The sequence below is a fragment of the Vespa crabro genome, chromosome 6 (assembly GCF_910589235.1).
Source record: "Vespa crabro chromosome 6, iyVesCrab1.2, whole genome shotgun sequence".
NCBI classification, from domain to species: domain Eukaryota; kingdom Metazoa; phylum Arthropoda; class Insecta; order Hymenoptera; family Vespidae; genus Vespa; species Vespa crabro.
The window spans coordinates 8,174,339-8,191,838 of record NC_060960.1 but is presented as its reverse complement, the minus strand read 5'-3'; the positions used below and the strand labels follow the sequence as shown (position 1 = coordinate 8,191,838).

General features: G+C 31.2%; 1 protein-coding gene across 1 annotated transcript in view; it reads left to right on the top strand.

Annotated features, from left to right (window-relative positions):
- The window catches only part of LOC124425244 (division abnormally delayed protein), a 124,837-nt gene that overhangs the window by 39,220 nt on the left and 68,117 nt on the right, over positions 1-17,500 (top strand). Inside the window, exons 3-4 of the mRNA XM_046965384.1 lie at positions 11,213-11,777; positions 17,391-17,500. The exon at positions 17,391-17,500 is cut by the window's right edge and continues 92 nt beyond it. Coding sequence (XP_046821340.1) covers positions 11,213-11,777; positions 17,391-17,500 — 675 coding nt within the window. The remainder of the gene's footprint in view (positions 1-11,212; positions 11,778-17,390) is intronic.

Here is a 17,500-nt window from a genome sequence, read left to right as displayed (position 1 = left end):
TAACCCGTGTCTCCGTTAGCTTACGATCCCATCTCTCTTTTATTTCCTTTCCTCTTCTTCTTATTTTTGTCTTCCTTCTCTTCACTGATTGTGAGTTTCTTTCTTTCTCTCTCTCTCTCTCTCTCTCTCTCTCTTTTCTTTTTTTTCTCTTCTTTTTTTTTTTCTTTTCTTTTCCTCTTCGTTTTACGTCTTCTTTCTCGGCTAATCTGTTACAACGAAGGCTTAGTTATACGACATAATTCTGAAATAAAGAAAGAAAGAGAGAGATAGATAGAGAGAGTGAGAGAGAGAGAGAGAGGGAGAGAGAGAGAGAGAGAGAGAGAGATAATAGCTTCGATATTTCTTTTAAAGCGGTTCCTTAAAAGAAATAAAAGGGAGAGAGAGAGAGAGAGAGAGAGAGAGAGAGAGAGAGAGAGAGAGAGAGAGAGAGAGGAAGAGAGAGAGAGTTGGGGGAAAAAAGAGTGAAAAAGATTAAAGAAAAAAAAAAAAAAACAAGAAAAAGGAAAAAAGTAAATTAAAAAAGGAGTACCCTTGTCATTTAGAAACGATATTACAAGAAAGTTATCGGTCGATCGTTTAATTAACGTTTCGTCGAGTTTCTCGATAAAAATGCGCTACCCCGTAAAATTTCATTCCGCCTTTAATCTTTTTCGTTCGAAAAGATATCCCCCATCATGTACGTCCCCACAGTTTTAATTCTAGCAGGCTCTGTTGAAAGACAAACGGATAAAAAGTAGGAGTAATTAACTATTATGTGGTTTTATTATCTCTCTCTCTCTCTCTCTCTCTCTCTTTCTCTCTTTTTCTCTCTCTCTCTCTCTCTTTTTCTCTTTCTCTCTTTTTCTCTCTCTTATTTTTGTGTTTACCCCATCGCTTTTTATTAACGTTTAAACTATTTTTCATAATTGTTTGCAACTCTAAGTTATTCCTTTTTTAATATTCCACTTTTCGATCTCTCTCTCTCTCTCTCTCTCTCTCTCTCTCTCTCTCTCTCTCTCTCTCTATTTCGAAAATTTTTCTTCGGATTAGAAACGACCTTTTATTAATTGATTATTAGGACCATTGTACGTAATTCATGATTCATCAGCTTTTTCTCTTTTTTTATTTCTTTTTTTTTAATTCTTCTCATTTTTCTCTTTCTTTAACTGAATTATCGAATGATCGTATAAACATCTTTGATATAATGAAATTATATGTATATATACTTAAATGCATCATTAATATATATAAATATGTGCAAACATATTTGCGTTCTAATCACATTGCAAATTTTTTTCATCTCTCTTTCTCTCTCTCTCTCTCTCTCTCTCTCACGTGTTTGAAAATTTGGCTATTGAATTATATAAATAACGAGGTATACTTTATTAATTTGTTATAGATTTATGATGCATAATTCACGAACTATAATTTTTCTTGTTCTTTTTTTTCCTTTGTTTTTTTTCTTTTTTTTTTTCTTTTTCTTTTTCTTTTTTTTTCTTTTTTTTTTTCTTTTTTTTTTTTTTGAACTGTAATTTCTACAGAGAAAATCGCATACGCTTATATACTTTTACATGTATATGTATTTTTGGTGTATATACGCGGCACTATCGCGTTTAATTATTCCAACGTTAGAAAATTTTCCATGGATATTAGAAACATATATTTTCGGGGATGCAACATATATTCCGTTAATTTGTTATTCATCGTTAACATTCATGGTAGATAATTCACCGACAATATTTTTTTTAACTGAATTTTATAGGCTTACACCATCGTCATCTATATTTGTTCAGTATATTCGTTAATTTTTAGATTAATCGGGCATAACTCGTGCAAATTTCTTCGATGGAGAAATATTTTCTGAGGAAACGACGGATGTTGAACGACGGTTCTCGTTACTTCTCGTACGTTCCATGTAATTCGCGGGAAAAGGGAAATAAATGAGGGAAGACTCTACGAAACTAATAGAGAGAAAGAGAGAAAGAGAAAGAGAGAAATTTACTGAGAACGAGAGAGAGAGAGAGAAAGAGAGTGGGAAAATGAGAGAAAGAGAAAGAGAAAGAGTGAGAAAAAAGAAAGAGAATTAGAGAGAGAGAGAGAGAGAGAGAGAGAGAGAGAGAGAGAGAGAGAGAGAGAGTGAATGAGTGAGTGAGTGAGTGAGTGAGTAAGTGAGTGAGTGAGTGAGTGAGTGAATGAGTGAGTGCAGTATAGTGAAGATGTAGAAGATTTTCGGATTTGCACGAAGAAGGGCGGTAGAGTTTGCTATCCGATAAAGCTACCCACCCCTTTCTCGCACATGCCTGAATATAAAGACGCTCTCTTGCTACACACAAAGCTGAGGAAGAAGAGGAGGAGGAGGAGGAGGGGGAGGAGGAGGAGGAGGATAAAGAGGAGAAAGAGAAAGAGTAGGAAGAAGAGGGAAGAGGATGAACTCAACCCAATGGCAAAAAGAGACAGTCAGTGAGAGAGAGAGAGAGAGAGAGAGAGAGAGAGAGAGAGAGAGAGAGAGAGAGAGAGAGAGAGAGAGAGGGAGTGTGAGTGAAAGATCAAGAAGACTTGTAGAGAGGGCGCGTATTCACATATAGAGAACCCCTCCCCCCCCCCCCCCCTTGGCATCCTCTCTACTCTCTTGTTATATCGCGTTTCTCTTTACGAATTTCGCGTGGCACGACTTTACGCTCGAGCGTACATACTACATGCATGTATACATATGTACTTATGTTATGTACATATGTATGTATGTATGTATGTATTTATGTACGTACGTACGTACGTAAATCAGTATGTACAATCTTGTCTATGTTCGACGATGCAACGGTAATTTCTGGAAAAGAGAGAGAAGGAGGGAAAGAGACAGAGAGAGAGAGAATGAGAGAGAGGATGGGGGAGGGGTAATTTGTTCAGAAATAAAAAATATTTATTACAAATTACAATATAGAATGAATGTGATGTATCGATTGATAAAATATTAAAGAACCGAAGAAATTCTCTTTTGGAGATATAGAATAATATTTAGAGAAAGAGAGAGACAGAGAGAGAGAGAGAGAGAGAGAGAAGGAGAAAGAGAGAGAGAGAGATGAAAATATATTAGAATTGAGAAACTATAAACAATGACAAATCTAAAGAGAATATGAATGATAGAATGAAATAGAAATATACATACATACATACACACACACACATACACACATATATATTTAGAGAGAGAGAGAGAGAGAGAGAGAGAGAGAAAGAGAATACGAGAAGAAGCAGAAGGAATAAGAGCAATAGGCAGAGAAAGAGAGAGAAAGAGAAAGAGAGAGAGAGAGAGAGAGAGAGAATGTGAGAGAGAAAGAAAGAGAAATAGAGATATAGATATAGAGATAGATAGTTATGTTAGCACGTGTCGTTGCCTCGGCAACCTGGTGCCTAGATCTCTCGAGCTAGTCGCTTCTATTTTCGATAGCCGCGGAAAACGCACTTCCTCCGTGACCGAGTGTTTATACTTTTAGTGGGCGAGCCCACACTACTTCATCCATTGATATCTCTTTCCATTCTACCCCCTCTCTTTTCCTCTCTTTCCCTTTCATTTTCTTGTATCCTAAAAATATAATTTCAAATTATTATACATATATATATATATATATTTATTTATTCATTTATTTATTTATTTATTTATTTATTTATTTATTTACATACAATTTAACATATTGCAAAGTTAAATTTAAATATATTTTAACATATAATATGTACTTTCTAAATTATTCATTAATTCTTTAATTATTTATTAATTCTAATTATAATTCGAAATATAATATAAAATATTATTCGTAAATTATATTCGTAAGATATATATGGATTAATAGTATATGTGATTGTTTATAAAAAAAAAAATTTTTATACATTAATATAAATTAAATGTGTAAAACCACAATGTATTTTACACATATTTATTTAACACACGTTTATAAACATTTATACTTCCATTTATATATTAATTTAATTCCCAAATTATAGACATTCATTTATGAATCATCCTCTGTATGTGTCTGTATGTGTCTGTATATATATATATATATATATATATATGTTTGATTTTTTTATTTAACATTCATGTCGTATAAGATTTTTATTTTTCATTTAATATTTTTACTTTAATTATTTAATATTTTAATTATTAATATAATTAATTATTATTATTATTATTATTATTATAATCATCATTATTATTTTATAATTATTAGAATTAATTCTCTTATTTTTCGTTCCTTCAATTCTCGCATCAATTTATTAAAAGCACGACGACGACTACGACGAATCGTCCAGATTCAACACAGATTAATTTATCCCTACCGCAGGTTTTAACGAGACACGATTTGTTCCGTGTCTCCGCGCGGAACGAACGGTTCTATGTCGTTTACCATGCGTTCCTCTAATCGTTCCTTCACGTGAGAAAGAATCTTATATGGGGTGAGATGGGATCGGGTTGGTGGCGGGGTGACGGGGAAGGAAGGGGCGCACGGCAAATTAGATTACACAATACTACGTAATTATGTCTATTTCTTTTTTTCTCTCATTTCATTTATTTTCCTTCTCCTTTTGTTTCTTTTCTTTTCCTTTTTTTCTTTTTTTTTTTTTTTCTTTTTCTTACCTATGTTACTAATTATACGATACCAGTCCATACTCGTAACTTTGATTGTAATTGAATTTTAATTATTATATACGACTTATGTGCTGTTGTAAAATTAAAATACATTAAAGGAAGAAGAAAGAAAAAGAAATACAGGAAATGAAAAAATGGAAAAGAAAGAAAGAGAAGTTGTTCCAGATAATATCTTCAAACTCTACGCTGCATGAAATTTATATATTTTATAGGAAAAAAAAAAGAAAAAAAAAAAAAAAAAAGCATATTGTAATGATTCTCGTGTGTTTCTCGGTACATGTTACAATATTGATTAACAAGAGTAAACATATTGTACTAGTTACATGTCATATAATATTGTTTATCGATAAACATACTACCGTTACTGTTGAAATTATATATTACCTATCTCTTATCTTCCATCTTCGTTTTTTTCCTATTTTCTTTTTTTTTTTTCTTTTTGTGTGTATAAAAAAAAAATGGGAAACCATCAAACTCACTTTTGTCCGAGGCACTACAACGGTAACTTTCACCTTACTGCGACTTGTCACTGAAATGAGTTTAACAAAAAGACAAGACGGAAAAGAAAAAGGAAAGAAAAAAAAATTCGAGTTGACAATACGTAAAGTAAGTCGATCATTTTATCGCTCGACTTTCTTTTTTATTGTGCAAATAAGGTCAATAAAAAACATATATATGTATGTACGAACGAGTATATCTATATTTAGCGAGAACTGGAACGGGACACTGTTATTACTTGATTGGTCAATAAGTAATGTCGAAATTTTTTAATACATAGGAGATTCGTATCAAAAAATTCTTTCATCAAGATGTTAAACAAAAGGATTTAGATGGTTTTCTTTTTTTTTTTTTTTAATCGATAATCGATTACTCCTTTCTTTTTTTTTTTTTTTAATCTTTTTGTTGAAGCATTTCTTTTTTCCAGAATTTCTTCTTTTCAAAAATAGACGAACTTTCTTGTTACTTATTAAATCGATTAATTAATTATAAAAATATATATATATATATATATATACACATAGAGATCAATTTAAAAAGTCTCGATAAAGAGTAATCGAATTATTATAAAAAAAGAAAAAGAAAAGAAAAAGAAAAAAAAAAGATCTAGGGACTTTCGACGAGAGGGGTCATTCCAATTGGGAATTTTTAACTTGACCACTTATAAAAAGAAAAAAGAAAAAAGAAAGAAGAAAATTCCGATCATCATCGTTTATTGATCAACCAGTATAAATAATTGAACGTTTCTATCCAAGGCAATGACGTCGTTATGGAAAGTGTAAGGTTAAAAAGGTGATCCATACTTCTTGACGACGTTCTTACCGATTTAAAATTTAAAGTAGAACTTTCTTACGTTTTTCTACCGTAATTATTCTCTATCTTATCGAAGAAAGTGCACGCGTTCGATGCACTTTGGAAACACTTGAAACGAATCGGAGGACCTTGTTGTGTTGAAAACTCTTTTCAAGTGTTTCTCTCTCTCTCTCTTTCTCTCTTTCACACATACACATACACACATACACATACATACATACATACATACAAATACACGTACACATACATACATACATACATACAAATACACGTACACAAACTTAAACCCACTCTCTCTCTGTCTCTCTCTTTCTTTTTTTACTTTTTGAACGTATCTATAATTAAGTACGAGCAAAAGTTCCTCAAGAGGCAGTAGAACGTCCTCGACATATAGAGATAGAGATAAAGATAAAGATAAAGATATAGATAAAGATATATATACCGAAATACAAGAGATTTGTTCAGTGGTACCTGCTTTTATCTATTCGTTGCACCTGCCCTACCTTTAGGTTTTTCACACCTTCACCTAATATTTTTTTGGTCCCTTTTGACTTTTCTAAGAATACCAGGGAACGTAAATTTCGAGATAAGCTGACTATCAAAGCTGACAATCGAGATAAGCTGGGGTCGTATAACGAACAAACCGCAATTTACTTTCAACATTATTTTATTATTTATTATTTATATATGTACGTACATAAATACATACATACATACATACATACATAAATATGTATATACATGCATATAAATAAAATTATTAGTCTCGAGCACACAGAAAGATACGGTATGATATTCGTTCGGTCTCGTTCTTTCACGATGATCAAATATTCTTTTCTTTTTACTTTGTCTGCTTTTTCTTTTCTTTTTTTTTCTCTCTCTTTTTTTTTCTTTCTTTTTTTTTGTTTTTCTTCTTTTCTTTTTCTTTTTTTTTCGTTGACTTCTGTGATGGTTTTCTCTAATATATGTTGCATAAAAATAAAAAAAAGGAAAAAAAAAAATAGAAAAAAAGAACGAGCATCTAAGAGAGAAGAGAAAGAATAGATAAAGATGAAGGAAGGAGAAAATGATTGTATATATTGGATAATCGAATGTTCAATGTCCATTTGAAAATTGTACTTTTTTTAACTTTTTTTCTTTATCCCTTGTCTTCTTTTTTTTTCAAAAAAGAAAAAAAAAAGTTATACTGCACGAAGTTACAGTCCATTTCAGGTATTCCAAAATTGTATGATCCATTTCTTTTTTCCCGTATTTTTCTTCTCTCTCTCTCTCTCTGTCTCTCTCTCTCTCTCTCTCTCTCTCTCTCTCTCTCTCTCTCCGTCCATCCTTCTTTTTTTTTTGAAAAATAAATTACACCTATACTTGCATGCAGTCTGAATAATTGGTATTTCAAAATTGGTATGGCCCATTTCTTTTTTCTTTTCCGTTCTTCTTCTTCTTTTTTTTTTTTTTTCTTCTTTTTTTGAACTCTCTCGAATACATAATACCTTTGACTGGAGATTCGCCATGATCGGTACGATCGGCATTTTCCATTCGTCTTCTTTCCCTCGTGGCCACCTTCGATGTCCTTTTCTCGAAGGTATAACTACTCTGCGTGTGCTCCTGCACGGAGAATGAGAGAGACAGAGAAATATATATATATATATATATATATATATATATATATATATATATATACATAGAGAGAAAGAGAGAGAGAGAGAGAAAGAGAGATAGTGAATGTCGGCAAGTTGCCATGTATGGTGGAAAGTGGACGGTGTTGTAGTTTTGAATTCGTCCGAGATTCGTTTGGTTCGTATCAAGGTCTTGGACCGGCTTCGCCACTGGCATCGACGATGTTACATGGGAGAGTTCCCACGTGCCTTTTGCACAACCTCTCCTCCTCTTTCTTCTCCTTCTTCTTCTCCTCCAATTTCTCCTTCTCCTTCTCAATCACCTCTTCAACCTCCTTCTTTTTCTTCTTCTCCTTCAATTCCTTCTTCTTCTTCTTCTTCTTCTTCTTCTTCTTCTTCGTCGCCATACTTCTTAAAGGGTACGAAGGGTGCAACTTTCTTTCTTTTTCTTTTTTTTTTTTATTTTTATTTTCATCTCCCTTTCTTCATTTCTTTTTTCTCTTCTCTTTTTCTTTCTTTCTTTCCTTTCTTTCTTTCCTTTCTTTCCTTTCTTCTCTCCCACTTTTTTTGACCACCATCGATGTTTAGCACCGTTCGAACTTACACTTGCGTGTCTCAAATTTGACGAAGAATTTGAAAATGAAAATTTAAAGAGAATCGACAAGAGAAAGAAAAAGAGAGTACGTTTGTCTGTATGTATGAGAGTGAGAGAGATAGATAGATAGATAGATAGATAGATAGAGAGAGAGAGAGAGAGAGAGAGAGAGAGAGAGAAAATATTGTTCAAAAATTTATCCAAAAAAATATATGCATATATATATATTTTTCTACTCTATATTTCATATATATTATATATATATATATGTATATATAATACTATAATACACTATATATACAATAGCATTGTATTTGGAATATTGTAATTGTTTTGATTAATATTAATAATTAAACTATTTACTTAAATATTTCGAATAAAAATAATACTGATTGCACGATCGGTTTATTTACATACCAAAATTTAAAAAATCATAATATTATTACGATATAAATATTTATTTGGTAAATTTAAAATATTTCATGTATGTATTGTATATATATATATATATATATATATATATATATATATATATATATATATATATAAATTGAAGTGAATTGTGAAATAGGTATTGTAAAGTTGCATAACGATCAGATAATCTTAAAGAAAAGATAATAAGACATAAAGATAGAATGTAATTCGGTAGCAAAGATAATAACCAGGCTACGACTAAAGTTTTAAATCGATGTTATTCAGGAGGAACAAGTATAGAGTTGGAAGGGGGTGTGGCAGAGAGAGAGAGAGAGAGAGAGAGAGAGAGAGAGAGAGAGAGAGAGAGAGAGAAGGGAGGAATGGAATCTATTACATGGTTTCTTTCTCCCTCCCTTTCTCTCTCTCTCTCTCTTTCTCTGTATCTTTCCAGAGGAATTAAGAAACTAGATCGAGAATGTGGATATAAATAATCGAGCTAATGCGGAAGTTCTATTTTTACGCTCTTTCTGGAACTGTTTCTTTCTTTATTCTTTTACCTTTTCTTCTTCATCTCTTTTCTTTTTTTTTCTTTTCTTCGCTGTTGTTCTCTTTTTTTTCTTTTTTTTTTTTTTTTTTGTTTGTTTCTTTTTTTCCTTTTCTCTCGATTCCCTCGTCAATCGAAAAGTCGCGATAACTTTTCTGCTTCTCTTACGTTCTTTCGAAAACGATGTAAAATATTTTAATCTTGAAAATTTTTCCGAACAAAATTTTCTCTCCCTTTTTTCTTCTTCTTCTTTCTTTTTTCCCACCCCCCCCCCCGCCCCTCCTCCTCCTCCTCCTCCTCCTTTTCTTTTACTACTTTCATTCCTACTTCTTCCACTTTCTAATATTTTCATTCATCGAAGCGTTCGAGAAATTACGAACACAGGGTATGTTTATATTTACGTATGTATGTATTTATGTATGTATGTGTGTATATCGAAGTGGAATATAAAAGTACTTGCTATTTTTGATGAGAATCGTTAAACGAAACAACTTTATTCGCGGAATTTAAGAGAAGGGACCGAGGTAAGCGCTGACTGGTAGAGGGATCGGTGAACCGAGATGGGGGTGTAGGATGGGTTGGGAGGGGGAGTGGGAGGGATGATGATGTGGATGTGGGTGGATGATGGCGAAAGAATGGAAAGAAATCAGCTCGCAGGATGACTTGGTAAATTTGACTGGTAGTAGAAATCGACAAGGAAGAAAGAAACAAGAGAGAGAGAGAGAGAGAGAGAGAGAGAGAGAGAGAGAGAGAGAAAGAGAGAGAGAGACAGCTGATTGTTACCTACTCTCTTCTCCCTTTTCTCTCTTTCTACACGGTGGCGCTAAAATAAAATGACCGGCGACGGAAGGAATGCAGAGGCTGCGTATCGCGGAATGGACCGAACATAAGTTATACATACATATATATATATATATATATATGTATGTATGGATGTATATACGTATGTGTATATGTATATGTCAGGAGCAGACAGAGTTTAGAGAAGGATAGAATTTTGAAGTATTGAAATGAAGAAAGATGGCGAATACAAGCTCCATGTTATCTCACTCTCACTCTTTCTTTCTCTCTCTCTCTCTCTCTCTCTCTCTCTCTCTCTCTCTCTCTCTTCGTCTACCCTTTTAACATTCCCTTTATATACATACACACACACATATATATATCTTTCTCTTTCTCTCTTATTTCGTGCCTGTAGAATCGATCGGGAGAGTGAGAGAAAGAAGAAGAGGGTAACGCCACTCAGTCTCCTCCTTACTCCGGCAATTTGTTCTTAGTCATCGTCCAAGAAGGTTATGGGTACCGGTCTCCTCCCTAGTTTACACAGAAACTATCGTTAGAGTACATCGTTTCTCCTCTTACCTCTTTCCTTCCTTCCTTCCTCTCTCACTCTCTCTCTCTCTCTCTCTCTCTCTCTCTCTCTCTCGCTCTTTCCCTTTTTTGCTTCCTTCTCTTCTTTCTTTCTTTTTTTTCTTTCCTTTACGAGTTAATATTTGCCTTTCTTTTTCGTTATAATGCTTCGATAAGTGCATTGACCGTGTCGTCGTCCGGTCTATCATCGGGTACATATCGACTTTTCATATCGACGTTCTTTGATTTTCAAACACACACACACACACACACAAGTATGTATATATGTGTATATATATATATATATATATATATATATATATATATATATATACTTATATTAAATGTATATTTATCATATAATTAAATAGAATTATATAGAATATAATTAAATAGAATATAATTAAATAGAATATAATTAAATAGAGTATAATTAAATAGAATTAAAATTAATAAAATTATATCATAGTATTAAACAAAAAATATATATATATATATATAAAGATTGACAAAAATCTTTGATTAGGTAATAGTTATTTTTATCTCTTATATGTATATATATGTATATATATATATATATATATATAATAAAAAATTTTATATATATATAAAAAAGGAAAAAGGAAAAATAATATTAAAAATAAATCATCGATATCTCCTTTCAAGAGCTTTTTACTTTTGTGAGAAAGAATGAAAGAAAACAGAAGAGAAAGAAACAAAAAGTATTTCCTTGGGAGAAACGTGACGTTCTACTTTTTTGTTTACAGAAACCGTAACGACATTGGCGAAGCAATCGGAGAACAAGACCCTGACCCTCTTCGATCAAGTATACCGATCTATGGCAGCTCAGAGTAAACCATCGATCAGAGCACTGTACCAAGCTATGATTGACTATGTGTCACCTAGTAATACGCCAGACAGTTTGCAACAGCCATTGACGCGTGAACTTCTTCAGGAACGATTTCTCGAATTTTTCTCACGATTATTCCCTGTAGCTTATCATCATGCCGTTAATCCAGGAAAGGATGATTTTACGGATAAATTTAAATCTTGCCTTTATGAGACTATCGACGAGGTACAACCGTTCGGTGATGTACCAAAACAAATTTCAAAGGTCGTCGGGAAAAGTCTCGAGGCAACCAGAGTTCTTATCCAGGCATTAACACTCGGCAAGACCGTCTTGGATAGAACCGACAGCGCATTATTTTCTGGCACCAGTCCACAACAAGAATCATGCTACAACGCCCTACTTAGGATGACCTATTGTCCACGTTGCAACGGAATCGGTGCTACTATAAGACCTTGCAGCGGATTTTGCACGAACGTTATGAGGTAAATTGATAAACATTAGTGTTATAATAATTCTAATAATAATAATTTTATATATATATAAAATATAGGAATGGGAGCCATGTAAAAGTTTTTAGATACGTCAAATATTTCCAAATGATTTTAAAAATCAACAGATTGCAATTTTCTATATTAGATTCGATATTATTCTCGAATATTTTACGATCGTTTTATCGATCGATCGAAATAATTATTTATTATCATAGTATATTGAACGTTAACGTTATTGAATGAAGATAGATTTAAAAGCAAAAAAAAAAAAGAGAATAATAATACCAATAAAAAAAAGAAAAATCGCTTTTTACGAATATTTCGTATTTGTTATACTTAACGCGACGTTATATATTCATATTATCAAGGATTTCAAATCACTTATCGTTAAGTTAATTTCACATTAGATAAATGCAATCACACCATAAATGATTTTTAATCGCCATTATTATTCGATAATTATTATACGATAATCGAGATAGTAAAATGTAACCCCATTCGAAAAATAATGTTTAAACTATTTTCGTATTTAATCGTAATCGTCGTAATTATCGTTAACGTTTAAATGTTAAATATACGTACGTACATACGTAAATACATATACATACATATACATAGACATTATCTCATATATATATATATGTATATATATACATATATATACATATGTATATATTTACCCTAATAAATTTTGGATAAATAAAGTTTTCTCTTTCGTATCGACAACACGAATTGGAAATGTTCGACCATTGCGAATACGATAAATCTTCGAAATGTTGAATCAATTTCATTTGTTTCACCTAATCACGACTAAAACAGTACAGAAAGGAGGGGTGCATAACCCCCTTTAACTCTTTCCTCCCCTCTCCCTTTATCCCATTATTGTCGTCGTCCCCACTCGTCCCTCCTCCCCCCACTCCTCTTCATCCTCTCACGGACTCTTTGCCCTTCCTCCCTTTTGCCGGCCATATTGATTTTGACTGTGCGTTATAACTCGCCGTATGTGGTTTGTACGAGCGAGTTACGTTCGTCACTCTGTTTTACCACGGATTAGATTTCTGAATTGATTTATTGGAATACCCAAAAGGGATTTGCATTCTGTTTATCGGTTCATCTCTCGTTCGATAAGAGAAGTATTTGATGGTATAGGTACACGATAACTAAGGGGAAGATATTCCAACGTCGAATATATATATATATATATATATATATATATATATATATATATATATGTATATGTATATTAGGGGTGACCCTAAAAGATTTCCAAGTGAGTAAAAAAAAATTTTTTATCGAAAACGATTTTAAAAAAAGAAAGTAAAAACGATCAGGTACTCTTTCTTCAAACTTTTATTACGGTAATTTGTGTCGTGTGTGTTCTTGGTTTTTTTTCTTTTTTTCTTCTTTATTTTTATTTTTTATTATTATTTTTTGTTTCATATTGTAAAAATACAATCTGTAAAATCTTGCGTTGATCTTTAAAATCGTCGAGAAATTTTTAACTATTTTAAAAAACACTTTTTACGGACCATTTATTTCAATATATATATATATATGTATATTATATGATAACAGAAAAATATATATATATACATAAAATTGTATGATATAAATGTTAAATGATAAAATCGTTCATACAGGGATTTCTTTCGACAAGAAATTTTTTTTAATTTTTTAATTTTTTTCTTTTTCTTTTTTTTTTTTTTTTGCTAAATCACATTTCTATTGATATTATTTACATTTATATTATTTCATTCGATCTTTTATCAATATATCAATATTAAATTTTCTTAAAGATTATCTCAAATACATGTATGTGTGAGTAGATATATATATATATATATATATATATATATAAAAAGAAAAAAAAGAGATAAAAAAATATTCATATCTTGCTTGACGCGATACAAATTGCTCTTGTTATGATGTGTCATCGAAAAAAAAAATATATATATATATATGTATGTATGTATGTATGTATGTATATATTTATTTAATCGAGATAGATACATGACGATTGATCGTATATACATTACTTGCGTTGTTCGAATATTTTGAATGAATTATTATACGTATTTACTTAGATTGAAATACGCGCATATACATACGCATACGTATACACATGCACATGTACATGCACATGCACATGTATATAGATTTTATTGAGTAAGGTTAAGATAAAGATGAATAATTTTGGCGAGGTTATAGATTGAATGTAGAAAATCGTATGGTTATATATCCTCAATAATTTTTGACAGATTTATTTGTTAGTAGTAATGGGTATTTATGGTATTATAAGACAGCCTCTTTAAACTACATATATATATATATATATATATATATATATATATATATATATATATATACCGATCAAAGATTCATTATCCAATCGGTATTATACATACATAGAAGACTAAGATCTACCGGCTTTAAAGGTTTATAACGATGAATACGATTCATAAACATTTATAGCACTGTGACCCACTTTGCAAATGTTACGTACATCGTCAAGTCGTGTTAACCATTATCTCGTGCTCCCTCATATAATCGTTTATACGTATGTATGTATATATATATATATATATATAATATGTGTGTGTGTATGTGTATGTGTAATGTGAGAAAGAGATAAGGAAAAAAAAAAAGTAAAATCTTATAACTTAATTATTATTTTCTTTTTTCTTTACTTCTCTTTCTTCGTCATTATATCTTATTTGAATCAATATATATTATTATTTTTGAAATTTATTTATTTACTTTCTGTTTTCCTTTTTTTTTTTTTTTTCTTTTTTTTCTTATTCTAATACGCAAATAATCCATATTTTCTTCGTGATATAATGTGTCGATACGTAGAACGTTATTGGAGTCTTTTATACGGTATATTTATATTTGTGTGTATATGGTGGTATAACAACGAACGAGTGCAGTGACAAAAAATAGAAAGAAAGAAAGAAAGAAAGAGGATAAAAAAAAAAAGAGAATAAATAAAGAAAGAAATCAAAAAATGAATGTGTGTGCAGTCCGATGAAACAAAAATAGGTTGTTTCATTGATGTTGTTCGAATGGCACATATCGTGAAAAAAAGTATTAGATAGATACATATGTGTACACACACACACACACACACACACACACACACACACACACACACACACACACACACACACACACACATATATATATATATATATATATATATATATATATATATATATATATATATATATATATATAGCTACTTCGCACTATGAAAAAGAATATACAATTTGATAGGAAATATTTGCTTTACGAAAAAAGTGCGATCGGTGGTTTCGATGGCATATATTATGTATTTTTATTTTCTTTCTTTTTCTATTTCTTTTTTCTTTTTCCTTTTCCTCCCTTCTTCCCCTTTCTCTCTTCGTACCGTTCGTATTATTTTTATTCTCGCCGTGTATCCTTGTGTGTTCCTTGCCAAAAAAAAAAAAAAAAAAAAAAAAAAAAGAAAAAAAAAAGAAAAAAGAAAAAAGAAAGAAAAAAAAAATAAATGAAAGAAACGAAAAATGGAAAAAGAAAAAAAAAAAAGAAAAACTATCGAAAATTCTGAATTCAAAAGTCAAACGCGACACGTTGCTTATCGGGATATTGAAAAATAAATTGGACACTCATGCGATATCGGCGTTGATATACTTATTTGTCTGTGTGTGTGTACATATATATATATATATATATACATGTATATATACACGTATTTTTATATTCATACATATTTATACTTATTTATACGTATTTTACCCGAATAGATAGAGAAACGAATTTTGTATTCCGTGATTTTCGGTGAAACGGAATAGATTTTGGCCAACTCGCATAAAACGTTTTGTGCCAGTTTTGTGTCTGTTACCGTTTTGTGTTCATTCGTTCGTGCTTTCACGTTCGTTCGAGGGAAAACATTGCTCATAGGAACGATAAATATATCCATCTAGTTCGCGCACGTGCCTGAGTGGGTGGGTGGTGGTGGTGGTGGTGGTGGTGGTGGTGGTGGTTTAGTGGTGATAGTGTTAGTAGTAGTGATAGTAGTGACGATGCTAGTGGTAGTAGTGGTTGTTGATAATAGTGGTGATGGTAGTGGTGGTGGTGGTGGTGGTGGTGGTGGTAATAGTGGGATATTGTCAGTAGTGGTGGTTGAGCAAGCTGGAAAACATCTTGACTTTTCGTCTTTCGTGGGCGAATTTCATTCTAATGCGTTCAATCTCTCTTTCTCTCTCTCTCTCTCTCTCTCTCTCTCTCTCTCTCTCTCTCTCTCTCTCTCTCTCTCTCTCTCTTTTTCACTCTTCGTAGAAATCACTTTAATCTGATTACGTTAGCGTGTATTCTCTCCTTCTCTCCTCTCCCAAACTCTCCATCCACCTACTCACCCCTTTCATCTACCCGCCTACCTTTTCTTAATCTTAACACATGCATCCGTTTATATAGTTAGTACACGTTATCGTTCATTTCGTATTACATGATCTTGATTATAACTTCTTAAATAACTGATTCGTTACGTATGTATGCATGCTATTATATATATATATATATATATATATATATATATATATATATATATATATATATATATATAATTTTTTTTTTAGTTTTTTAGTTTTTGATTATAAAATAATACATGGAAGTTTCTAAGTGATATTTTTTCTTCTTAAGATGCATACATTTATAATACTTGTTTATTTATCGTTCGTTCACGTATTATATGTTTGTATTTTAATTTCTTTAAACATTGATTATATAATTTCTTTTTTCTCTTTTTTCGTTTTCTTTTTTTTTATTCTTTCTTAATTTTTTTTTTTTTTTTTTTTTGATTATATTGCAAGATGGTTATTAAAAATTTGAATGTGTATGTGTGCGTGCGTATATTTGTTCGTAGTTTATTTTAACATTTGCATTTGCCAAATTTTTTTTTTTTTTTTGTTTTTTTTTTTTGTATTTTTTTTTCAACAGGCATCATTAATTTATAATACCCACGTACAAATCTTTATAAATATAATATTATTTATCTTTAAGTTTACATATCTTCCTTTGTTCTTTTTCGTTTCTTCTTTTTTTTTCTTTATTATTATTATTATTATTATTATTATTATTATTATTATTATTATTATTATTATTATTTACAATGATAAAAAATATGTTGAAATGATTGTATGAATTGTCGTATAATTATTTATTGTATTACTCGTCGGACATTTTATTGTACTTTTATACATTTAATATTAATAATAATTTTATATAATATAAAATATACATAGATAAATGATTTTATATTAATTATATACAATACTTTTTTTTTCTTTTTCTATTTTTAAGAGACCATAACAAATATTAATTAGAACGGTGGGGAAAGGAATTTCAGAGGTTTTGAAACAAAACAGAAAAGAAAGAAAGAAAGAAAGAAAAATGTAGAAAAAAGAAAAAAATAAGTCATAGAAAGAGAGAGAGATAGAGAGAGAGAGAGAGAGAGAGAGAGAGAGAGAGAGAGAGAGAGAGAGAGAGAGAGAGGGAGGGAGGGAGGGGGGAGGAGAGAAAGAGAAAGAAAGGGGAAGAAAATAAGACGAAATTATTTGAATTTTGCAGAGGATGCCTGACGGAGTCGGCCTCGGAGTTGGATCTCGCGTGGTCTGGTTACGTGGAAACGGTCGAGAGGCTCGTCGTAGCGGTCGACGGTCGTAACGATCCTTTGGGTC